At 36.9% G+C, this 27,931-nt stretch overlaps 1 protein-coding gene across 1 annotated transcript; it reads right to left on the bottom strand.

The window, feature by feature from the left end:
• LOC306852145 (glutamate receptor ionotropic, NMDA 2C-like) lies at window positions 1-27,931 on the bottom strand (the record flags this gene model as incomplete). Its single annotated transcript, XM_079388808.1, has 12 exons — window positions 1-1,380; window positions 2,201-2,433; window positions 2,982-3,169; window positions 3,604-3,764; window positions 4,725-4,954; window positions 5,552-5,677; window positions 6,035-6,188; window positions 7,682-7,850; window positions 12,588-12,799; window positions 18,352-18,466; window positions 21,619-22,214; window positions 27,509-27,931. The coding sequence occupies 12 exons, from the start codon at window positions 27,929-27,931 to the stop codon at window positions 1-3; spliced, it is 3,987 nt and encodes a 1,328-aa protein (XP_079244934.1).

Below are 27,931 nucleotides of genomic sequence, written 5' to 3' on the forward strand. Positions count from 1 at the left end.
TCAAACCTCTGATTCCAGACTGGAAATTCTGCCCCATGTCATGGGCACAATAGGGCTGCTATGAACCACCCTGCTGCCTGGAACAGGCACTAGATGGTCATTCTGTAGGTGTGTGGGAGCCCTATACCCTCCATATACACTGTCACTGGGATGTCCCATGCATGGGAAGATGTTGCATAATTCAGCAGGTCCATATGACAGTGGGCTCTGGTAGACTGGCAGCTCTGGGTAGGAGTAGGGTCTATGTACCAAGCTGGACACCCTTCTGACAGCTGCCACGTTGTGGAAAATCGCTTCTTTGTAGGAGGGAAGCCTTGTGGACTGGCTGTGTCTGAGCTTCTGACTTTTCCTGGAGTTTCGCCGGAAGGCGTGAAGGTAGTTGTGATCCATCGGTTGGGTGTAACACAGGGTGTTCCTCACCCGTCCGTGTGCGTCCACGCAAGGGAATAGGTCGGGTATAGTTACTTGTGGGGAGGTTGCGGCAGTGGATCTGTCACCTGGGAACCGAACTCTGTCGGGACCCCAAGTGGCTTTCAGGAACGAAGGCCTGCGATGATGCTTCCTTTTCCCTATCAGAGGTATGTTATCGAATGTGGGGTTGAAGTACGTTTTGACACAGGAATTACAAGTTGTGTCTGCGGCTGCAAAAGGATTTTCACTGAAGGATGAGGACAGGTGGTTTTCAGCAAAACTGTTTGCTTCGTTATGACATGTTGATTGGCTTTTATAATCATGAAGCCCCCTCAGATCCATGGATTCCACCAAGAGATTCTGGGGTCTCTTTTTCCGCCTGACGGCATCTGAGAAGTCGCTGTGACAAGGCTTGTGGTGTTCGGTGTAGATGTCTCTATATGGAACAAACGAAGAACCAGGACGGGCCAGGTCAGATGGAGGATCATGCATGGCTAGATGAGGTGTGCTCAGACTGGATACAGGAAGCATACCGTCATAGAGACCCCTAGTCCTGGCGGGAAGCGTGTAGCGAAGTGGAGTGGGCCGTGTTAAGACTCTGTGGTTTATCATTGGAGGTGGGCTAGTGGTTTTGGTGTGTTGCGTGAAAGGTGGAGTTATGGAACGCTGCATGTGAGGTATGTGGTTCTCTGTGACATTAGAAATGTAAGAAAAGTGACCAGGAACTTTTTCATTCGTGGTCACCAGTGGGATACGTGCTGGCAGGCTGACGCTGTGTCGACTCCAGTTCTCAATGGTCTTGGTGGCGTTATCCAATGAGTTTTCCACTTTGGCTGAGGAGACAATGTCCTTGGCTGTCTGCAGCATTTTCAGCATGTTGGCCTGGGCATAATTGGCCGTGATATCTGGATTCTGTATGCTGGTAGATCTGCCAATATCTTCGACGCCATTAAAGCAGCTGTATATGCCCTGAAATGTAAAGCATTATAATGTTCAGTGAACAGTGATTGTGGATTCCTACAGTGAAATGTTATTTTGTGGGCATTTCATTGAATTCATTCATGTCACTACAGTATTTTTCTCCATTATAATGATTAATATAACAGATGATGTTTTTGTGAGAGAAAGATCAGTTCAGTGTTTCATGTCAATGTTTAATGTGCTTCTTTATGGTGAAATATTTGATGATTTTTATTAGAATAATGTGCTTATACTTAATTTACCTAAACATAAGTAGCTTAAATGCAACAGACATGCATTATGAATTAGGGCCGGGTAAAAATATTTTACCAGTATTAAATGCCAATGTTGCACAATTCATAAAACAAATGACTCTAATAAATCAGTTATTTTAATGAGTAGTTTAAAAAACAACTTTAAATCAGTCTGAAACACTGCCTTATATAATTTGCAGCATTTACAGAGAGAGAATTTCTTTCTATCAGAAAACATAAAAAAAGACATTTCATCCTATTATCAATGTTTGATGAAAAGAAAGTTCAAAAGTACAGCATTTATTTGAAACAGAAAGCTTTTGTAACATTATAAATGTCTATTGCTTCTTTTAATCAATTTAATGCATCCTTGTTGAATAAAAAATATAAAAAAAACAAAAACTTGGTAGTGTATGTAAGCAAAAAGGAGATATACTTAACTGAAATCAAACCAAATCAAAACTGGAATTGAATTAAGTTAGAATCGTTATTAATACCCAGCCCTAATTATCATTGGATTGTCTAAATCGAAAAAAAAAACTGTATTGAAATGTAAATCAGCAATGCAATCTTACCCTGCTAATGGACAGCAGGAAGTCTAAGTGATCAGACTTGCGGACAGAGTGCCTCAGTTTCCAGTAAAGTAAATGTTCCCAAGCAAAGACCAGCAGGCTGAGGCCCATGGCCACGAGCAACATGTAGAAAACACCTGCCATGTTGTCTATGTCTAGTTTGGAGCTCATAACCTCGTTTTTCTCATTCTGGCATATTCCAGACAGCCATACTGTCTCCAGTCTCTGTGTGTCCCCTGCATGAAAGGAAACAGGGTCAGGAACAATGCCAGAAACAGCGGCAGTCAAAGACTACTCTACTATGACAGAAACAAGTGGATACTGTAAAAACCACATACTGTATGTGCTCTGCTCCAAAACCTAGTAAGCTGCTTACCTAGACATCACTGTGTATTGGCTGTTCCAAAATATAGCTTAGTTTATAACTTAGTTTGGGCAATATTGTATGGACTCTTCAGGGTGAAGGCCATTGCAAAAAGCATTGTGTTAAATGTGAAAAATTATAATAATATAATAAAATTTAATAAATACTATTAAATTAAATTCAATACAAAAAAAAAAGTGCACTAAGCAGCAAGGTTTAGGTTTTAAAACAGAGTCCGTTACAACTGTTCAGTGGAGGCTTTCTTATGTCTGTAGCTTGCATTGACATTTCATATGTAACCTCTCAATTCTCAGCACATTTTATTTATTTTTTTACAGTAAGATGGGATTGTGATAGCTTCCATGCTGGGGCAGAGGATATTAAGTGTGGACCAGTTCCGGTCCCCCAAGTGTAATTTACCATCTCCCAGGAACTGGAGGAGAGCCAGGTCTATGGGGCGCTTCCAGCGGGAGTCCTTCTGCAGAGCAATGCCGTAGCCTGTGGTAGCAAACACCTTCCCACTACCAATGGTGACCAGCTTGCACCCCTCATCCTTGCCAGCCATATAATTAAGAACTGCTGCATCATATATGAAGGCGTCCAACTTCCTACACAGGACAGAAATGAGCCCAAGGCAAATGGCTTAATAATTACACGTAATTATGTCAAGTAAATAATTAGCGCTTGTTAATTTATACTCCTTTTTTCCTTGACAAATGGTGAGCGATACATTATTTATGCTTGGCTGTTTTCCACCAGTGTTTCACTGACCTTAGATCTCTGCAACTTGAAAATATCTAACAAAATTGTTTCTAAATGATGCCTATAATGACCAATGGAATAAATCTCATTACAGACTATTAACCAAACATTTCACTAACATAAAAGGACCATGTGTTTGGACATGTGCTATGGTATAGTATCATGGTTTTCTTTGAAGCATCTTGAAATACCATGTAAATGGTACCACCGTAGCAACTTTTTTTTTAGCGCATTCTTCCACACAACCACACACACACATAGTGTTATTGCTGAAGCCCACCCTGTCTTAAGGCTGTTGAGAGCTTCTTCCACTCCCTTCTGGTTGTATTTTATCATGTGGGTGTGCATGTCAGGGTAATTGCTTCGAATGTTCCTCTCTGTGCTGCCATTTGGGACCGTCCCGAAGCGAAAAGGAGGATAATGTTCCTGGGGTTTTTGAAACTGAAACAAAAAGGAATAGATGGCATTTTAGTTGTTTAGCTGAAGCAGGTTGCGGCTTAACCTTAATAGTGTAGATCAACACAGATTACATGGACTTTACACAGGATCACCCGGGTGGTAGTGACCTTGGGGAAGGATATCAAAAGTATTGCTCTTATATTTTTCTCCTCACTGATTCATGCACTTGGACAGTTGGCAATAATTCACTCATATTTATGCACGTTTGACTGAATAAGCACTAAGCACATAATTCGCATAAGTGACTAAATTAAACAATACTGCTATTTTTCGTCAAAGCTTCTCAAATTCTTCTTCTCAAATTACAATGCATGAGATTAAGGAGTCAGGAGGCAGGATGTTCAACAACACAGAAATATGCATTCTATAACACTACTATATTATGTTGCTTCCAGCATCTATTAGCATGGCTCCAAGCACTTGTGTTTGTGTTTTTTTTGTGTTCTATGAACGATTAATCTGTTGTTGCTCTTCCCTGAGGTCCAATTCATAACTCAGTTACATAATTTTATGGATTTCTGTTGCTTATAGTGTTTTCTTATGAAAACAATGAACAAAAATGTTAGTGATCCTGATATTATCTTTGAGACATCAGAAACAGGGAACTTTGAAAGGTACCAATTTACTGATTTTGTTCAAGCTTTTGTCTTGATGCTGAATTTTCTGCATTCTTTGACAAAAATGAATTGCTTGGCTTATGAACAATTTAGCCCCTGAATAATAAGTTGACAAATTATCACAGTATGACATTTCAGGTTAAGTTTCATTTTAAAATATTGTTTAATATTTAACATACTAAATATGTATACTAGGTGTAACCAGGCCTTTCCTTTCAACTTTCTTTTTCGGCCATATTTGCTGTTACACACATAGAACACATCAAAAGGTATCCAAATACAGCATCAGTGTCATACAGCTCATTTATAATTACACAGCACTTACCTTTTTGTCACTAAGTCCAGACACAGTGTCAATGTACTGCTCTTGGATCATGAAGGCAGCTAAATTGGCTGTGTAACTGGCAAGGAAGATGACAGCAAAAAAAGCCCAGACCAGGACCATAATTTTGCTGGTCGTGCCTTTGGGGTTTTCAATAGGAACAGAGTTGTTGAAGACGATTCCCCACAGGAGCCAGACAGACTTCCCAATGGTGAAGGTTGGACCCCCAGGGGCTATAAGAGAGGTACATTGAATGTAATTATAATAATAAATGTGATTATAAAATAATATGATTAAATGATATACAATCAAAAGTTTTCAGCAAGGATACAATAAAACAAAGGTGACAGAATGCTTTTCATTTGAACTTTCTATTCATCAAAGTATCCTAAATACAAATATCACAGATTCCACTAAAAAAGCAACACAACTGTTTTCAACATTGATTACAAGAAATGTTTCTTAAGCACCAAATCAGCATATTAGAATGATTTATATAATGCACATGTACGTCCTATATAGCAGATGTTCTGTGTCTTTCGATTGAATTAGTCACAGATCAGTCCACATGGGCAAACTTTCTTTTCTAGTTCCACCTTGACATCAGTTCTTAATGTGGTTCTTGTGTCTTATACACAGCCACAGAAAAGCCAAGCAATCAATCAAAGTCAAATTAGGAAAGCGACAAACGTTAATTAAACCTCCGAAAAATGACCTTTTACACTAGGAGACAAGTACACACCCTGTCAGCTCGGTTTATGTGGATTGATTAGGCTGCTTCCACAACTATTCTTCCTCTCCTAGAGCTTTGTGTCTGAACCAAGACTGACCTTTGGCACTGACAAGGCTCCGGTTGTAGCCGACAGGGCTGAAGTACTCAAACACGAACACGGTGACTGCCACAACAGTCAGGCACATTACGAACATCATAACCCACACGGCTGGACTGTAAGGCTCTGCGAGACAGAGAGAAAGACACGTTTCGGTTCACAGAAGCCCTTGTAAAAATACAAAATTATCTAATTAACTGACTAAGATCTTGTACATAACTTGTTTTTGTTTGTGATGTAAATGCTGTGCAGTTAGCATAAATAATGAACAAATTAGCAGTTTCACAGCGTCAAAATGCTTTTCTTGTGTAGAAAATGTTTTCCATGTCTAGGATTTATTCTCAATTTATTAAAATTGTTTAATCTAATCACATTCTAATCAAAACCACCTCTGGTAGGAAATATTTAACACTGCCTGCAAGCATCTCTCATAGTCTATGTGAAGGTGGTCTTTGAAATAGATGGCTAATGATGACTTCTCACCCAGGAAGGCAGAAGGTGAGACTGTTCCATTGCTTCTGGCCACCATAACACTAATCCCAGTCTCCACGAACGGCACTGAAAAGTCAACAATCTCTGACCGCTCCTCATTGATGGTAAGCGAGCCAATTGCCATATCTGCGCGCTTGTAGAAGACCTTGTAGAGAAAGTGAGTGAAAACTTTAGGCAGTCATCAGTGGCATACTAAAATACTGGGGACCTCCCACAAATTTGGTTACACATTCAATGGAGAACTTAGTTCTAAAGTACTTTTGTCACTTTTTGGCAGGGAACAATAAAGCTGTAAGCCACAAGGCAACATTAACATGGCGGATAGTATGGAAGGATGCATTAAACTGATCAAAAGACTTACATTATAAGAAAAGTTCAAATCAATGCTGTTGAACTTTCTATTGATCAAAGTATTAACCAGCACAACTTTTTGATGTTAGTAAGAAATGTTATTTGAGCACCAAATCAGCATGTTATGTTGCATATAATGTTTTTATTAGAAATATCATGGGATACTGAAGACAGGGGTAATGGCTGCTGAATTCAGCTTTGCCATCAAAAGAATAAATTACATTTTAAAATATATTCAAATAGAATATATTTCATTTTAAACTTAATAGTACTGTATTTCTTATTTTATAATATAACTGTTTTACTGTATATTTGATCAAATAGATGCAGCAAGAGGCTTCTTTCAAAAACATAAAAAATTTTTTTTACCAACCTCAAACGTTTGAATGGTAGTGTATAATACATACATGTACGTAGTGTATGCTGGCTCATAAGAGTGAAAAGGACCTCTGTCTTATATGGGTGTCTTGTACATCAGTGTCAGCCATGTCAATACCCACAATAAACATGACATGGCACAGAATGTTTTTGTGGATATCACAATTAAGACGGTTGCTATAATAGCCACTGGTTTCCAGATTCCAATTTCTTCAAGGAATAGAAATGGACACGAACCACTAGCCCTGTCATCACACAACTTGTAACATCGCAAATCAGTGTTGACAGTTTTTTTTTGCCGTCACCCGCAATCAGCCTCATAAACGAATATTCCTTATATCACACTCATGTCAGTCCGGAATTACTATCTAGCTATTATATAATCAGTATTTATCTCATTTAATGATTTATTTCTCTCGCGGTGTGAAAAGCATTTAAGCCTTGTATGTGGAGCGAGGGTTTGCTATCTTTAAACTCATCAGCGTGTGAGAAGATGCAGGTGATGAGAACCGATGAAGTGATCAGCAGCTGTGGAAGACACTTAACCACCGGATTAAGTGACACTACACGCAGCAGGAGGTCACAGGATGAAATGTGTCAAGATCGCATTTTAAAGCCAGTTATGCTCCATGAATGCCTTTAGAACAACTTTAGTTGCATTAATTGGAGGTTTCAGAGATCTGTTAAATACAGAAAGAAAACAGGGTGTGAGTAATGTTAGGAAGAGCGCGTTGACACTGTCATAGGAAGCCGATTTATTTTTCGTTTCATGCTGTAAACTTTTATTTTTATATTCTCAGATGTTAATTTAGCTCATTTCCCATGAGCTCTAAACTGTTGACATGTTTGAAGTGTGAGTGCGTTTATGTGAGAAAAAGAGAGAGAGAGAGAAAATGTGCCATTTCATACCTCTCCAATCATCCCATTCCAGATGCCACGGACCATCTTGCCATGTTTCCCATTTGTGACCAGATAAAGGTCGTATGAAAACTTGATGGTGCGTGAGAGCTTCTTTAGGATGTCTATGCAGAAACCTTTGCAGCAGAGTTTGGTGTAAGGCTCAGTGTGACCTGTTATACTGCACATACGAAAACAACAAAACATTTATTACGACTTGTAAATGAAGTCAAATGATAGCTTTACGTCTCAATTTGCACACAAATCTTATGGACCCCTTTTATGTCGCTACTGTTATGCTTCTGCGTCCTTTTTGAAGCGTGCACTCTTTAGTCCATGTTCCTTGTGACCTTGTTCTTTGTTTTAGGTGACAAGTCCTTTAACCCAATCTGGAACCATGGTTAAAAAGGTTAAGTCTCACATGCTTCCATTCAACATTTGGTGAAGAGGATCAAAGCTTATGGTTCTAGGGCAAAACATATGGTATGACACACATCTGAAAGAAAGATTATGACAGAAAGGCTAATTAATTATAACTGGAATAATACAGACATGAATACGGAAAGAAGAAATGATCTGTGCTGCCAAAAGAGGATATTAAGAACATCAGAATACTTCATATACAAAGGTAAAATGCTATCTATATTATTGTTCATCTGAGGACTTCTCTCTTACTGACCTGAGGAGTTTACATAATTATGTTTACCTTATATCTTTAAGCACATATTTATGTAAGCTTATTTCCACCACAGGATAAAAAAAAGAAGTAATTGTGACTTTTAATCTCACAATTCAGAGTTTTCCTTTCAATTCTTAGTTTATATCTCACAATTCAGTATGTTTCCTTGCAGAACTTTGAGATATAATCTCAGATGTGCAAGTTCATATCTTACAGTTTTGAGTTTATACGTCACAATTCTGAGTTGAGTACAAAACTGTGAGAGATAAACTCAGAACTGTGAGTTAATATCTTACTATTCTTAGTTTATATCTCAGAATTGTGAGAAAATATCTAAATTGCGAGATACAAACTCAAACTGTGAGAAAAGAAAATCGCAAGATATAAACAAAATTGTTATTATCTTGCTATTTTGTGTTTATATCTCACAATTCTATATAAACTCAGAATTCTGAGAAAAAAAGTCTGAATTATGAGATACAAACTCAGATTTGCGAGTTTATACCTTCCAATTCAGATTTTATATCTTTAAAACAAAGTCTCAGTTATAAGACAAAAAGTCACATTTACAATTATTTTTTTTATTTTTTATTCTGTGGCAGAAATAAGTTTCTATACATAATAGATATATACAAGACTCAAAAAGCAAATAAACAATGGCTCTCCTCCGCAAACGGCTGGAATTTAAAAACCTATAGCCCAGAATCTATAGGAACGGCGTCTTGGTTGTGAGCATTCACAATAAAATGTTTGAAACAAAGCGATGGCCTCCATTAACCGTTAGATGCTGGAGGCATTCAGCAGAGAAACTCTGAGAGCAATAATGATACATCACCTCTAACCTCCCCCAGACCTCCAGCGTAATGAGCTGTACGGGGAGTGGACTTAGGGCGGAGGGCCGGCAATGCAGGGTGTGCGGCACTGGCAGCAACCATCACAAAGAAAGACAAATGAAGTGTTTGGAAAGATGAGAGTCTCCCTCTGCAAGCGGTCTGGACGTAACATAAACAAGCCTGTCTCTGTTCTAGTCTGTCTCACCACCTGCAAACGGTGCTGGTGCTTTGGGTTAAGTGGGCTGTGAATTGAGGATGAGCCGTTTAATCAGTCAAACACATACACAGACATGAAGCACAAGGGACAGAGATGAAGAGAAAGTTGGTGTCAAAGAGCAGCAGTCTGTTTCCTGGCACATAAACACACTGGGTGCCTAGGGAGTACCAATCAAATATTTCTCCTTTAAACAAAGTTAATTACAGTACAGTACATTGAGTAATATGGATCTCTGTTATCATTGGCGTATAGTCAGTTATTGTGAAACCACCGCAGCTGGATGAGACAGTGGCTTGACCTATCTATTGCAGAAATGGGTGTAGCACATTGATCCGGTTGTAGTGGACTAATGCATTTCATATCCAAACAAAGCACCGCATTAGTGCCACAGTCTGCTGACCTTGATATATACGTGGCATTATAAATGCCAGTGACTGCACTGGATGCTCTAGTGGTGCTGACTTTAGAAAGAATATACCATATATAGTGGAGAACTAGTTCACACTATCGATTAGAAGTTTGGGGTGAGTAAGAAAAGTATATTTTGCTCACCAAGGCTGTTATTACAAAAATACAGAAAAAAACAACCTATTAGCAATATTGTTACATTTTATTACAATTTAAAACAACTGTTTTCTATTTTAATATATTTTTAAATGTAATTTCAATATTTCAATGTCACATGGTCCTTCAGAAATCTAATATTCTAGTTTGGTACTCAAGAAACATTTTGTATTATTAATGTTAAAAAACATTTGTGCTTTAATATTTTTGTAGAAACTGTAATACTTTTTTCAGGATGTGAAAAAGTTAATTCCTTGCTAAATAAAAGTATTATTATTATTATTATTTTTTTAATCAATTTAGTATAGGGACTAGTTAACTAGTTGCTTACTAGCATGCCTATTATTAACATACTGGCTGTTTATTAGTACTTATAAAACAAATTCTGCATGACCATATTCCATCCCTAATCCTAAACTTAACAACTATTTTACAAACTATTAATAAGCAGCAAATTATGAGTTTTTTGAGGCAAAAGTCATAGTTAATGGTTTGTTAATAGCAAGAATTGGACCTTAAAATAAAGTGGGACCAAAATATCTTACTGACCCCAAACTTTTAGTGTGTATATACAGTATATAGACTTTATATTTAAATTAATAAAATTACTAATAAATTATAATTATAGTCTATTATATCTAAAGTTTATGAGACCAAATGAACAAATGAAAAAGGTAACATTAAACTGCCACCAGAAATTATAATTGATATATTCTATAAAACAACAGCATTATTAAACAATGCGATCTGCTGATCAACAAGCTGAATCTTGTCTTAATGTATGGCAGTGACCCATTAGGACAAAATGTTGAAATTTAAGCTTAGAAAGAGTGTTTGAAAAAAACATACAAAGCCACTGCTAGAGAAAACCTGTGTTTGTGCAACTGAACTTTTGTCTCAAAACCCTAAAGTTACTGAGATAAACTGTTTGTGGCAACAAACCCTGGTCTCCCCGACCATATTTTGGCATATATACTTTATGCCAAATCCAGTGACTAATTAACTTATGTAAAACAAATTTGTAGACAAGAATTTGGACTCATTATATAATAAGATCATACATTCACTCACTCACAAAATGCCTATTGTTTCCTCAGGTCCAATTAAAAGCAGTTGTCACACTTTCCAGAACTTCCTGAACACCAGTGCCAATTAGCATGAAGGTGTGTGATGGACCCACAGCAGAACGTCACCATTATGGTTATTGATCATTGTTTCCCCCTCAGCCATCACACGCTCCCCAAGGGGTGATTATTCTGCTTTATGATTTATTTACACTCTCTCCCCTCAGCATGGAGCCATAATGAGCCTGTCATCTCTCTCTCTCTGGGCACGACACACTCCTCACTCACCATGTGTTACCTCCAGGGTTGCACAATTCACTGAACCTGCTTTCATTCACCTGAGGGAACCAAAAGACAAAACTTTTCAAATTACACTATTTTACCATTCACATCTAGGAAATCCACCGATGGAAGAAAGCAAATTACTGTGATCAAGGAGTCACAGATTTTAAATTGCAAGTTTATGCCTAGAGCAAGGAGGGTTGAGGGATTAATTGCTGTAAAGATCAAAACAATTCCTAATAATAGGTTTGGGGTCTTCAATCCAGTGACCTTCTGCTTAAATCATTAAGCCCTCTGGTAAATGAAGATGAGACTGGTGGCATTCACAAGTGCACTAAAATTTAGTAGCCGAGTTTGGGTGCTTAAGTTGGTTCTCATTTCCATTTTTAGAAACACTAAAAAAAAGTCCTAGAGAGTAAGACTTTAACAAGCTTTTACTCTAAGGTGATGTTCTCATGAACAAACAGGACTCAGTTATATCTATACAAATGACATAAATTACCCTTTTAAGTGAGCTTATTGACTCAATGATCCAATCATACCATTTCTCAAGCTTTGTCATCATTTTTGGAGCATAATAACAGTTTATGAATAAGAACTGCACTTTCTTTTCGGTGAACTACGCCTTTAAATAATATTCTTGTAAGGTAATTAGCTGCATCTTGAACTCTCTACAAGCTCGCAGATGCAACACCCCAATAAAGTGTGCAATAAGCTTGCTGGACTGTAACAAGTTGCATATGCTAAGTGACTCTCACAGCATATTGCTAAATGGGGATGTTTGCCAATTTTGTGTAGGCTTTATTAGACTTTTCTTTTTAATTAGCAGACTGTTTTTTCTTGTTTTCTAATATCAGAAAAAGATGTCAAATACATAATACTGAATGTTAGATGTTTTTATCTAAAGTTTAGTAAAACTCTTTCTTGGTTTCAGATGTTCTTGTTTGTGTTTGTACGGTGACTCATTCTAGAAAGTGTAAAGGTTGCTGTCGCTTATTTTTATAATTATTAATGGGAACCTATTATCGCTGTAGTGGGTACAATCCATCCAGTGGACACTCTTTATTGCTCCCCTTAATAAGAAACCATTCATTTTTAGGATCAATGTAATCAAATTAGTACGTTTGCATGTGCAGCAGAGAGAGGATGACCTAATGTGGAGCCTGTGCCCTTTATGAAATTTTCTAGATACTGGTCTCATAAACAAGCCCTTTGAGGAGTATCTTCATAAACAACAGCCACAGATGTTGACCTTTTGAAGTCACATTCACAGATGTACCTTTCAGTCCTGTTGGACTGCCGACGACACGGTACAGTATTGCGCACACAAGTGCCCGTGGCAGGATCAACACTCTCCACGATGACAAAAGGCCTCTCCTCCAGCGTGGCCACAGTCAGGTGGCGGTTGTCAGACACGGGCTCCAGGAAGCTGCCAAAACGGGGCCATACAGGGTATCGCATCTGCAGAATCCCTCCCTCGTAGTTTCCTACCTGTGGAGGGATTCAGAAGAGGTTTAAATGTGGTTTAAACCTTACGAACAGCAAACAAAGCAACGGTGTTCTTCATTGACTTCTATTGTTTTTATACTGAGCTAATTATATTTTCTATACCATTTTTAGATTTCCATTAACCCTGAACATATTAACATATGAAATAATAGTAAGAAAAATCTACCCTGGAAAAGTTTATTGAATCTTTAGGGAAAATATTTTACAAAATCTTTGTTGAATATCATATTTTATACATCAGGCTTTTACGGCTTATATGATCTAAAATATGGAGCTCCTGCTAGAGGAGAAAAAAAGTCCAAAATTGAGAAAAATATGCAATTTGCAGTTGTTGATATTTACTTTGCCAAAACGTAAGATGAAATTCAGAGCTTATGTATTTCTAACAGTATAGCAGACTACTTGCATAAAATGCATATAAATATAATTTTTCACAACATGCCTTAGTAAGAATATATGCTTAGTTTTATATTCAAAGCCCTGTAGTTTTTTTTTTTTTTTTTGGACACGTCACACGATAAGTGAACATTTTACTAGCTAAAAAAAGTATAAACTATCAATCAGACAACAGAAGGCATGGAGGGTTTTTCAGCAAGGATTGACCATGTTGATATTTTAGAAGACATTTGCTTGGTTTTATAGGGTTAAGACACAATGTTTGTCATTTCAGTTTTCTATTTCATCCTTGTAAAGACCTTTCGAGAGGCAAAACCACACACAAACTTTCAAGCGAACGACAGGAGTGATAAAGGAAAATGTTCCAAAGTCCAATTCATGGTGTCTTCCTCAGGGGTATGTTGTATTATTCATCCACTGTTTAATACGATACGTTATTCGTTTGTCGCACCATCCGAGTGATGTATAATCAAATATCCCAAAGCTTTCTTATGTTATTCTCTTTTATTGCTCTTATTGTTTAGGTTTTTCCTCTGAACTTTGAATGAATTTGTAATAATGGTTAGAATTTATACTACTCCAGTAATGAAGGTGTTGCACAAAGCCGTAAATCTCCCAGGGCTCAGAGGCTCACGGGGAATCTTTACAGAGCTGTTTGTAGACTGTGGAAAAGCCCTATTATCCAGAGAGAGCTCAACCCACTGGTCTAGCTCAGCTTAAAAGAGACTATGGAGAGCTGGTTGCAGAGATGCCTCTTATAAAATTTCCCAAGGATTCATGCGTCACATCCAAATACCAAAGGGGGAAGAAGTACAGATCTGCTGTCTGTCCCTGGGACTCTGTTTTGAGAGAAGAACATATACTCCTAAAATCTAAAAGCTGCAGTCCATTAGCTGGTGTTGTTATTACCTGACTACCTCTTGAATGTGTGACCTCAGCTACTCGATTTGAGCAAATAGTTTAGCATCTGTATTCCCAAGCCATTTTTGCATCATGCTTTTTAGAAAAACGTAAAAGAACAAGTGTCCACTGCTGCATATCTTTTTACGACAAAAGACAGGAAAGTGTTGCCATTAATTGTGCAGCAGCTGTTTGACAGCATTTCCCAAATGCAGCAGAGGCTTTTCGGATTGGGAATTGTAATCCATGTTTGGTTATGGTATTAGCTGTGAGGGGAAGTGAGCGTGATAAGCCTCGGCAACAGGGATTTATTGAAGAATCATTCATAAACTTCAGCAGAACAAATAGATTCAATCTCCAGACTCCAGGTGTGAATAACATGACAGCCTGGTGGCACATCACATCTGATCATTAGCAATGACGACGAGAGCACTAAAGATTTTATTTTATTTGCACATTAAATGAGGATGTTCTGAAACTGTTCTTTATATGTCAAGAATGAATCTAGACAAAGCCCAGTAGTTATTTCTGCCTGTTTTAGTGAGCAATTTCAGCCTGAAATAGGCTGTGTAGTGAAAGTGAGAGGTATAGTAATTCAGCAGAATATAATGGCTGTAATAGCAGGGTATTCTATTCTTGTTCTAAGGTGCAAACCAGATTTCGGTTGGAGCAGATATCTGTTTCCTTTATATTTTCGTTTATAATAGCCTATTTCGTTTTACAGCTGCCTAGCATACCTGGGATGCTTCAACAGAGATTTTCAAAAGCCAATGCCTGTCCAAACACTAAACCAAGTCATCATGTACTTAAACTACAACAGCATTCAGGTCTGTCCTGAAAGGTTACAGAGTGTAGGGATGGACGATTTTGAATTGTGAAGATGCCCACGGTCTACTTTTCAAAGGAATCATAGAGATCATGACCAAATGTGTGCTGTTCATGACCATACGTATGTAAATATAATTGACAGGACTTTGTAAAGTTAACACATGAAGAAACATGGTTGAAAGCAAAGAGTGTGACATGGTTGATATTAAAATGATTTATTAAAAGCACAATAAACCATGAAAGAGAACTGAATCCAGACTTTCAGATGGACTGGAATGCGAATACTCAAAGTACTATTAGCTTGAATAAAAATCAATGTATATTTTGTTCATGCAGTGTATTTTACATTTGATTACTTTGTTCAATTTCTGTAATATTTCTTACCTGAATACTGTTAGACCTGAAAACACAAGGTTTGTATCTTTGTTCTATTGTATTTATTTGCTATATCTATTGCTTTTCTTTTGTGTCTTTGCTCTGTTTACTTGTCTTAAATAAGTTTAAGAACTTATACTATATATATACTACTTATATTATTTGTAGGGCCTACTAGTTATTACTGCTCTGTCACTTGTAAAATAGTCTTAAAAACGAAAAAAAAAAGAACTGTGATAAGATTGTTCATCGTGCTTCTTCATTTTTTCCTAAAAAAAAAAAGATTATGCAATATTTTTGCCAATTGCAAAATCCTGGGGGACAGTGGGAAGTAAGTAAAAACATTCAATGCAAATATAAAAGGCAACTAACCATTTAATTGTGTAGTTAAACTGCAAAATTACCTTATTACCTTTTAATACAAGTAGAAAATAGCATTACAATATTTCCCATATGCTTGGTTGTTGACGTCAAAGGCAGAGCGTCCCATCAAGCGCTACATATTTGTCAGAAGCAAAGCAAATTAGGCAGAATTCTCAAAAGATGGCATTGTTTTTGTTTACTTTTGGACAACAAATAAGCTTCATACTGTTTCAGGCTGCCACTTATGGACCCAGATGCTGTGCATTGGACATCAAGCGAAGCCATTGTTCTTACATTTCCTTCAAAACTGTGCACTAATTACACAGATGTACAAAGACATTTTTAAAACCAGCGTTTTCCACAGATTGATCTGCGTCATTTGGACTTTATCTGTCTTGGAGATACTATCATGGTACCAGCAGAGAAACACAGTCTCGGTGCTGTCAGTATGCCTGTACTTTAAAATAGGGAAGCAATGATTCATCTCACTAATGACTTCAGCACACAACATGAGCAGGGTGTGCACAGCATGGGAAAGTGAGGCGGTGCAGAGAGTGACAATGGGAGCGTGAGAGGGGCTACAGAGCAAGGTGACCAGATATAGATAAACTGTTATGTCACACAGAGGGGGGTCAGGTGAGCCGTGAAGGCCAGAGAAGGGAGTTAAAACTAAATACTGAATTGAAAAAAAATAAACTATCAAATCTCTTTGCAGCTCCTTCACATGTAACTCTACTTGTTGTGCACTTGTTAACACGGAGTACGAATTACTCTCACTAATTGCACAGTTTATTTGCACACACTATCTGCATTGTTTTAGTGCTTAATTTAGGAATTATGCAAATTAGCAAACACACCTGCAAAATCTGTGCTGAACGCTATTTGTATGTCACACTAAGTAAAGCAGACTCTAGCATACTATGCCTGAACTGCACAGCATTGCTCCACCAATGCGATCCAGATGCCTGATTCAGCTCTTTAAAAGTGCAAAATTCCCTTGTCGACAACGCGTTACTGGATATATGCCGAGTTATAACAGTTTTCGCCATCATTTGATCATCATTTGATGAATTACTGTTGTCATGATCAATAGAAAATGTACTTAAACATCTCTTTTGAATTAAATTCCCACATACGTCCGCTAACAGTGCAATGTTAATTCTGCTGTGCAAAAAGCTATGATTTTTGTGAGTAAGACACAATGTGTAATGAGCCTAATTTACATAGAAAGAGGCTTGTTTGAGCTGAAAAGAATGACAGTTACCGAATTTAAATATTTAATTTAAATTGCACCACATTCAATAGCTGGTTAACCTGGATTGTTGAAATGCCACATATAATAGTGGTGCAAATGGAAAAGAACAAGTGAATTCAGCCACTGAAATTTACAGAAAAGGTTCATAAACCTATTCTCAAAACGAGGTTACTTAGCTTAAATTTAGTTGCCATCTACTTGCCATTAACAGGACTGAGAATCTGAGCGCATTTACGCAGTAATATTTATTTCAGTCTTAGACGACAACACACATCCTCTAATATCCGTATCCTATAATCCACCTAGAGGAGGGGGTGATGACCGGATGTAAATTTGGATGTCAGTTTGATCTCTATTTATTGCCCTAATCTCTTTTTGTAGTCAGGTGGCGTTCACACATTGCCAGACGGCCTACACATGTCCCTATCACAGAGGCCAAAGTGCTGGAGGGTTGGCCATGTGAGGAAGAAAGGACTGTTTCAGAGAGCCAAGTGTAATTGCATCATGACCTGGTGTGGATGGTAATAAATCTCTAGCGTTGGAGGAGCCTGTGAAGCTAGCTTTTATGATTCTTGTTGTATTAATGTGAAAATCTGCGATCAATAAAAGCTAAAAGTTATTGAAATGGTCCAACATATCATAGAAATAGCTGTCAATGTCTTATAAAAAAGAGGCGAAGAAGAATTAGAATGACAATATTTTTGAAACAAGTTTCTGAAATAAGGCTCATCAAGGCTGCATTTATTTGATCAAAACACACTTAAATTGTAATAATATTTCACAATATTATACTGTTTTTAAAGAACTGTTTTCTATTTTAATATATTTTCAAATGGAATTTATTCCTGTGAAGGCAAAGCTGAATTTTCAGCTTCAGTCTTCAGTGTAAAATGCTCCTTTGATTTGGTGTTCAAAAAACATTTCTTATTATTGTGGAAACTGTGATACACTAACATTCAAAAGATTCTATTTCAAATAAATGCTGTTCTTATATTAAGCATATTAACATATTAAGCAGCAAAAAAAATTTTTTTATTGTGATTATTCTAACATTCTAACATGTGAATTTGGTGTTCAAGAAACGTTTATTACTATCAATGTTGAAAACAGTTGTGCATTCCCAAAAATGTATTCCCTGACATTCAAATCCATAATCTTTGCATTATAGTGCTATACTCTACCTCCCAGTGCCACTAAAGTACAATGTAGTCAACTGACGTTTCTGAGTCGTTATATTACCTGTAGTGTTACTCTAATAGGTGTTCCAGAAATAGAGAGATATGACTTCCAACCACTTACTTCTATAAGAAAGAGATAAAACACTTTAGGGGGCTGCAACCAGGGAGACTGTATCTCCAGCTGTGTGCTCCCTCTGAAGTGTTTCTACATTATTATTGTTACTTCTTATAAGACTAACCTTGTCCCAGAGTCTCTCTCGATCCAAAGCAATGATCACCATGGAAGGATTGGTGAGATAGCCATCAGTGTTGAAGGAGAGGTCCTTATGCTCCCATGACACATTTAGCATATGCCTGCAGAACAAATTTAGCAGCTTTAAATTAGTAGAACAAAAAAAGTAGATTTGAATTTTAAGTGATTGTACAATTGCCTGGATTTGATCCATCTCTGAAATGAGACAGAAGACTATTAGGCAGAAAAAGGAGGACATTTCAAATACAAGCCTATTATTTTTTTCTTCCACTAAGTCAAATGAATATAAATCAGAGCGTACAGACACTAATACATTTACAGTATTCATTCTCTCTCTTTTAATCCTCTTTGTCTAATAGACCTGAACATTTTTCCTAAACGAATTGTTCACTTATAGGACCAGCAGAACACGAGGAAGGATTTAACAATGTCATTTAATTTTACTGATGCAAAGAGCAGCAGCAGCTAGAATTATTCAGACATCATTGATAATTCATAATGGCTAAAATCATGACATGACTCACAACTATCAACAAAAAAATGTTGACAGGAGTTCACAGCTCTATATCCATCTTATCCACCATCTTTGAGATTTATAACTACTTTGTAAACAACAACGCTCATAAACAACTATTCAATCTCAATGAAGCTATAGAATGTTTTATACTAGACAAATATGCAGTAAATATAAATGTAAATGACTTTAACAGCAATAGTTCCTGCCAAAATGAACATTTTGTCACCCTTTATTCACCCTCGTGTAATTTAAAATGAGAATAACAATGTCTATAGAAAAAACATCAATTCATACAGATCTTTTTTTTCATATAAAGGCAAAGTTCACCATGTCTGAAAATATTAAAATGATAAAACAAAACAAAAACACTATTTGTATGCCATACTCCAAAACATCTGAAGCCATATGATCTAATAATGCATGACAGACAGAAATGTAAGATTATTTACTGATAATCCCTTCTTATAAACTTTGCTGAGATTTGATCAAGTCACTGAGTTGAACTTTGATTTGAGAGCAAATCATTGAAAAGAGTGATTCATTCAGTGATTCAGTTCTCACTGACTTACTTTCATGGCCTTTTTTCATTGTTGGTTTTCGTCATTGTGTTGAAAAAAATGTGATACATGAAATAAACCAAGATACATGAAAAAACCAAGATACGTGAAATAACTTGAAGGTGAGTAAATCATTTTCATTTACTCTTCTACCCATCTTACCATTTCACCTCAGACCAGCCTACTGATAAAACGTTTTTCCAAGAGAATATTTTCTGTCTTGCCACCTGATGAATCCTTTGATACTGCCCAACCAGTCACACGTTTGAAAAGGACCGTGTCCTATCTCAAAGCCAGTTCTTTAAAGATTTCTTAACTGCCTTCTGACAGACGTTTCTTTTTATGCTAGAGAGATGGGCAGACACCTGAACAGCACCGAACCCTGAGAACATTCCGGATGGAGGACCCAGTCACTCATGTGTCTCTGATACGCTTGATCACAGAAAGCTCGGAGAGGCAATTGGAACACTATTTAATGAGGACGGTGACTCCCAGGTGAACGGCAGATTTAACAAGGAAATCTGGAGAATCTCCCAGTCTCATTACAACGGAGGAAGGCCACAAGAAAAAGCGCAAGAACACAATGTTTTGTCTGGGAAGCTGTTTATGATGAAATCTCCAGAGGCAAACTAAGCTGTGAGAATTAAAAATGTCAGGATTTTGAGGATTTGTAAATTTGCCGCCCACACTTTCCTGTTAAATTTGATGTGATCAACGCGTTGAAAAAATAGGGCAATGCTGGCCAAGGGAGGACTAAATATATGACAGCTTCATAAAACATTACTGGCAGTCAGAGTACTCCAGATATTCCAAAGGGATATCTATGATATACTTTTTTTTCAGGACATGATGTTAACGATGATGTTAATGATAATTACATTTTCATGACAAGGTTTTTATTTAACACATTTAAGTGCGATTTTATAAACAGTATAATGTCGGATTAAAAGTTTTACTCTAAAGTTTAAATCATTATGTTTTAATAATCTATTGTCATGCTTTAAAGAAATGCACTTCTTTAGATGTGTGGACATAACATTACATTTAAATTGAGTACTGTGTATTTTAAATGTACTAAACTACAAAATGATCATTACAAATATATTTAACCCTTAGGCTTTGCTGAAAATCCTTCACCTAATTTGGTGTTCCCAGTAAAAAAGGATCTTGTAAATCTCTCATTATGCCCCATTTTCACTAAATCTTTGATTAAATTATTGTCAACGTGTTTTCTTTCTATTAGCACAGGTTTTGTATTTCTTTTTGTAATTGATTTCTGAGCTTATGCACCTCAGTTTTTAAGTGAAAAAAAAGCATTATTTGTAAATAATTTTGCCAGTGTTCACTCAAAAACATAGGTGCATATGTTCAAATCAGAGTAAAAAAGTAAATACAAAACCGGTGCTATTTTAAAGAAAAAAATTGATAAAAAGGTTGAATCCAACATTTGGCAAAAATTTTGCATAACATGAAATTTATTTTTGCAGGCCAGATATTTTTGACTGGGACCACAACAAGTATAGGGAAAGAAGGTGGAGAAAAAAAATACTAAAAAAGAACATAAATTATCAATTTTTTGCGGGGTTCATTCTGTGTGAGCTGTAAGTTTGGTCACACTTTATTTTAAGGTCCAATTCTGGCTATTAACAAACCATTGCTATCAATTTTGCCTCAATAAACTCCTGATTTGCTGCTTATTAATAATTAGTAAGGAAGTAGTTAAGTATAGGTATTGGGCAGGGATGTAGAATATGGCCATGTGGTTTATAAGTACTAATAAACTGCCAATATGTTAAAAATAGGCATGCTAATAAGTACTAGTCAATAGTGAGAATTGGTCCCTATTCTAAAGTGTTAACATAAGTATTAGACCAATGTGATAACATTTGCATTCTCAGGAAAAAGAAAATCTACTCTGGGTCAAAATGACCAGAACACAAAATTAAATACATTTTCGACAGAAAACAATGACATTAAATATATATTCGTTTACCATAAATGCTTGTCAGTACATTTACTCAGCAGTACACTTTACCCATATTTCAAAGTAATTATGATATTACATATAAAGATGTAAAGAAATTACATATAAAGATGACTTGGAAGGGTAAAAAATGCTAAATGCAATGAATATGCTAAATGCAATTAATACCTTTACTTAGCAATCTAAAAGTCTTACCTGAAGAGAGAATTGTTGGCGTACGATTTGACAGGACTATTGCAGTCACTATGACCCTCGGGAATGAATCCTCTGTTCTTATGAAAGCTGTGAACCCCTTTTACTATGACTGCGACTCCTTCCCGAACCCTCTGGCGCAGTGTTTTCCTCCAGCGGTCTGTGATAATACTGATGACGCCCACTGGGAAACTGTCAGGAGGGGACACTTCAGGGTTCCCCACAGCCAGACTGGGGACGACCCAGATGTATCCGGGGCCTAGCAGCCCCACATCAGAGGCCATCCTGAACAAGTACTGTGCCTCCTCGTGGGAACAGTACACTAGATATACCTGCGAGTCCACCTGCTGTAGTAGTCTTCGTGTGCGGATGTCGTTGGCCCCCACGGACATCTCAAAGCTCAGCACATCCTGCAGCTCCCACAGGAAGTAGCTGGTGTCTGTGAAGGAGCGGATGTAGTCCACGAAGGTCTCATAGCCAGGATACAAGCTGGTGATCACTACAAAGTTACCCCAGTTGTACTCCTCCATCACTTTGAACATTGCATTTATCTGCTGCTCTATAGAAGCTCCCATCTGTAGAAAGGTAGAGCCTTCAGCCTGTAGAATCAAGACAGGAGATTTTCAATTCAATTCAATTCTGCATGTTGATGAATGTTTATAACCTAAGCAAATACATGAGGGTACCATAAATTTAAGGACACTAAAATGTTTTACATATATGCCATCATTACAAGGAATAAACCAAGACATGTAATCTAATTTACACTCAACATTCTAATAAGGTCAAATGTAAAACTAGAAATATATACTGTGATTGGTCATTTAAAAGTAATGTTGTGAAGTACCTAAAAGAAGCAACAGTAATAACTAGCGTCAATTTGCCATTATCTCTATTGTTTTCAAAGTGAAACCTTTTCAATAACAAGCAGTGCTGAAGTTTTTTTTTCTCATCAAACTGTAGGAAAGCAAAATGGAATGGAAAGGATGTGTGGCCAAGTATGGTGTCCCATACTTGGAATTTGTGCTCAGCATTTACCCATCCAAGTGCACACACACACACAGCAGTGAGTAGTGAACAAACACACACACCATGAACACACACCCGGAGCAATGGGCAGCCATGCTTAATGATTTACAGGAGAATGAGGCAAAAACAAAAGCTACAGATTTAAAGTAGCTTCCACAACACTGCATTTCAAATATGGTAAAATTCACTTAACATACAGTATGTACTCCACCGTTCAAAAGTTTGGGGTCAGTAATGCAATTTTTCTAACAGAAATGAATACAAAACAACATTAAAGTGATCAAAAGTGACAGTGAAGAAAATGTTATCAAAGATTTCAAACTGTCAGGGTATCCACGGGCACGAAGGAGCGAGGAGAGGGGAGTTCGTCAGAATAAAATCTTTAATTACACAATCAACAAAGGAAGACATTCAACGTAGGAAGATATATAACAGCAGACAAGAAACATGGGGCAGAACACACTATAAATGGGCAGAACTACCGAGGGGAAAACGAGACACACCTGGAAACAGATCAGACACGGTTGGGACTAAATGAACTGAATGGAGACAGGAACAGGAAAAACTAAATAAGGGCAAAATGGAACAAACTCGTGACACAAACGTTCTATCGATCCTGACAAAAATGTTTCTTGGTTTCTACAAAAATATTGAGCAACACAACTTTTTTTAACACTGATAATAAAAAAAATATTTATAGAACACCAAATCATCGTATTAGAATAATTTTTTAAGCATAATGTGAAGGTTTTTTTTCAATTGTAATAATATCAAATTTTACTGTTTTTTTTTTATAAATAAAATAAGTTCAGCCTTGGTGAGCATAAAAATTTTCTCAAAACCATTTAAAAAAATTCCACAGACCCCAGACTTTTGAAAGGACAGTATGTTTTAAATTGCCAATGAATGAGCTTCTGAAGGCAACCATAACTTACACAGCCCTATAATTTTCTGCATTTCAGTTTTACAGGTTGCTGAACACATACAGGAGATCCATAGTAACTCAATCATGGTATATGAGACTTTCTCATATCATTGAAATAACATGTATTACTGAGCAACATTAACCTTGAACGCGTTCCAACGTATGAGATACGAGAATTGGATTTACTACTCAAAGACAATTCACTAGAATATTGATCCTATCTGTACCACAGCGACGCATAGCAGACTTGATTTATTGCCTGACTTTCAACCATTATTCCTCTTTCTGTAATCCCATTGAATAGATTTACACTTGACACCTAATGCTCGTTTATCCATGCAGCTGTTCAATATTATGCCGGTGTGATGCGCTCTTTGAAAAAAATATGCACAACTATATTTGCATATACAAATGTGTGAATCATTACACTTAGCCACAATTGTGTATGTAAAAAATAAAGTGATCTATTAAGTGCTGTTTTAATTTCACTTGCACTTACTTAACTTCAAATAAGCAAGTGTCCTAATGCCCTACACTGCCAACCGCATTTACTTCCACAGCACAGCATGAGATGACTCAAAGGTACCAGAGGAGGTGGTGTCCAATTAAGTTCCAAAGTGAGAAAAATGGGTGTGGAGGTCTGGGATTGTCAGGAGCCGAGAGACATTCTCCCAAGACTCCTCCTGACTAGAGCTTTCCTCTTTCTTGACAGACTGATCCAGTGTCCTTCAAATAACTTCTGTGGTTAAAGTAGGTTACCTCTTGGAGAGAGAGAGGGCTTGTGAATGTCAGGTGCTCTGGGACACACCGGTCCTCCTTCTCTGCCAGATTTCTTTCTTTAAGAAGTTATACAATCACCCAGACTCAGCTCTCCTGCGATTAGCACTCACGAGCCTTGACAAGACCATTTCGAAGTCATGCCGTAGTAGTAAAAACTCAAGCAGGCATTACAAGTACACTTTGGGCATGAAATTTGTCCCATGAGCTTTTACTTCACCCAAAAATGAAAATGGTCAACATTTACTCATCCACAAGTCTTTCCAAAATCGTTTGACTTACTTCCAAGGCGGCAGTATTTTTTGTCTATACAATGGAAGGTTCGGCCAAACCAAACCAAAACATTTTGGTTACCAACATTCTTCGAAACGTTCTTCAAAATATCTTATTTTGTGCTCTACAGAATAAAGTAACTAGTGAGTAAATGATGACAATTTTCATTTGTGGGTCAAATCCTAGAAGAGAGAGATATATATTTAAATAATATTAAAATATATAGAAATATTATTTAATGCTATTAAATTTCAGGCTATGTTCAGGCTGGAGCTGGCACTCACCAACAAGGGGAGCTCTGCCCTGAAAGGTGATATTTTAAGTTCACTTTATTTATTTGGAAGGCACTTGGCCATTGACACATGGTGCCTCATGCTACTGGGATCTCATGAGAAATCCCCTACCAGATGTTTGTGACCTCATGCTAGAAAAAAATAATCAGGAACAGCTTATTCAATTGCATGGGATTTACATGTGCAATATACATTAGTTTGTCTTGCTATAGAACGACCAGATTCAAATAAAGTAGAACAGGCTGTCGCATGTCCTTGACTCCGCCCACCACTTGCCTATACAACAGGAATTGTATAATCGAAATCAAATTTATGTGATATGATATGCATGCATTTCTAAGGGGATTAAATGCCTAATCCATAATCTGGAAGTGTGGTTGTTCAGAGTGCCATTAAATATGGTTCACAGCTTTATGCTACTATTTCTTTGTGGCAGTTTTTCTAATTTGATTGATATTAAAGTCAGAATTAATACATTTTCTATTCTTTTTTTAGAGTTCTGTCCAAAATATTTCCAATTGGAAATGATAAATATGAAAGAAGCGACAGATTCAGTTTAGGTTTTTCCTCAGTGCTCTTTATTAAAATTAAGAACATGGTCACTGGGCTGTTCAAAAGATTTGGCAAATTATTCAGAATCTTTATATTTCCCGCTCTATGGTTAAACCCTTGAAAAATTATACCAAGCCAGAATGCTTCATTTTAATCTAGTTTTAATCTGACAAATGCATATTTTTGCCTCTCTGTTCCACTTCATACATCTTATCTACATTTTTCTGCACATCGTGCGAGTCTGAAAGGCATTTGAAAAATGACAGCTGGGCAGGAAGGAGTCCTCTACTCTCTAGCTGGTATTGAAAATACTAATCTGTCCCATTAAATCAAGGGCTATTGTGTTTCTCATTTAAAGATATACATCTTTCGCCAGTCTGCATGCATAATGATTGTTTTACTGTCTAAAAAGCGCACTTTTCAGTGCATTGTGTATTTTGGATATCAGATGCTGCAAAATCCACACAGCGTGGAGTAATAGTAAAAAAGCGACACAACTACATGCGCCTTTAGTAATTGTTCAAATTAAATGATTAGTTAAGCCAAAAATGAACATTCCGTCATCATTTTCTCAACCTCATGTCGTTTCAAACCTTGTGTGGCTGTTTTCTACTGTGGACTGCTGAGAAGGAATAATGATTATATGAATGCTCTCGAAAGCGAAAAAACAAAGACATTTATGTGATTGTTCAGATTGCTTTGTGTTTGTTTCTTTTCAATAATAGATAAGACTGTGTTTTTACTTTATTCACAGTTTAAGCTGCCACCAGACACTCAATAAATGTACACAAAACACCCTCACTACACATGCTGTATGTAAATTTACTGTCATGAAAAAGTCTTATACGCAGTTGCCTTAAAAATGTACATTTAACAGATGCAATTTTATGTTATTCAGAAGTTTCCACACCTCAGTAATCAGAGGAAAATGGGACACAATTGTTGGTTGCTGGTTATACATTATAACACCTATTGATTTTCACACCTCACAAAATCACTTTTCCACGCAGCTGTTCAATAACATATCATTGCAGGGGGGCTTGCTGAAAAATACACACACACATGCACATACTAAAGGTTCTCGATCTCACAGCAGTTATTTTAGACTCACTGTGTCTAATAAGAGCTGTGAGGACAGCGTTCCTCAAATGATGTCACAGATACCCATGATTAAATCTCGATTTGATATTTGAAATACGTATATGATGTTTTTCTTTCATGCTTTGATGTATATATGGTTTGTAATTCAACAGATTTTGTTGTATTACCATAACTCTAATACATTTTTTGTTTATGTATGATTGGGTAATGTTTATGAACCTTACGTTTATGAACCTTAAGTATTATTCTGGCACAAGCCAATTTCTATTTATCATTTGTAAAATGTTTTGTATGCACAATTAATGCATTTGACTATGTGACATTTATGAACAAAAAGGTCTGACACATGATTTTCTGTGTTACAAACACATTTCAGTGTAAATCATTCAAATTTTGAGTGTAAATTGTCTGAATTCAATTCAATGTGACAGTTCACATATAAAATGTTCTGCAAATGATTTTCTGCATAAATAGTTTTTTGCACATTTCTGTGTAACTCTTTTTTTTTCTGTGTAAAGTGTCAAAATTCAACAATTTATGTGCAAAAATGTGTTTGTTACAAAGAAAATCATTTGAACAACTTTTCACAATTCATATAATTTTCATTCGCATTTAATTCAATGATCATTTTATGTATGCTTTATATTTATTTATTTATGCTATTATGTAAAGAACTTTGATCTGTGTGTGTTTCATGAATGTGACCCAATAAAAACATTTTTTTTCTGTATTTGGTTAAATATAATAACAAAAAATAAACCTTATTAAAATATATTTTTAGGTGATCCAAAGGTTCTCAACCTAGCTGCAAGGACAATCCATTTGTAGTAACTTAAGTGTTGAATGGATTGTGATCTCAGAAAATCCCCATTACTTATTAAACCTTCTTCCTTTAAGCTGACAGATCCTTAAAATCTACTACTGCCACCTTTCAAACACTTACTTTATGTGGGATGACTACTGCAGAACCTCCACTGATGCCTACGATGGGGATGGACGTCTGAGAGGAGATAAAGTCTAAGATTTGTGCCACAGCTTCTGAGTCCACGTCATCTTCAAACACCACTCCGTGGAGGCTCTCTGCTGCCATAGTCTGACAGAGACGTGTGAGTAAAGCTCTGGGGTTAGTGTCATTCACCAGCACGGTGATGGGGTTCACTTCCAGGGGCATGTCTAGGAAGTTTTCTGGACTCAGACGGCCCTTGATCTCACTGTGGTGTGCCAAACCACTGAAAACCACAGCCACGTTGACCGAAGGAGGGCCGAAGAATGGACGTCCCTGGCAGGGAGGCACTACATTGAGTAACAGATGAAAGAAGAGGAGGAGTTGAAGAGAGGGACCCCAACACCCTTGAGGAGTGGCCAT

The sequence above is a fragment of the Barbus barbus genome (assembly GCF_936440315.1).
Source record: "Barbus barbus genome assembly, chromosome: 32".
In the NCBI taxonomy this organism is placed as follows: Eukaryota; Metazoa; Chordata; class Actinopteri; order Cypriniformes; family Cyprinidae; genus Barbus; species Barbus barbus.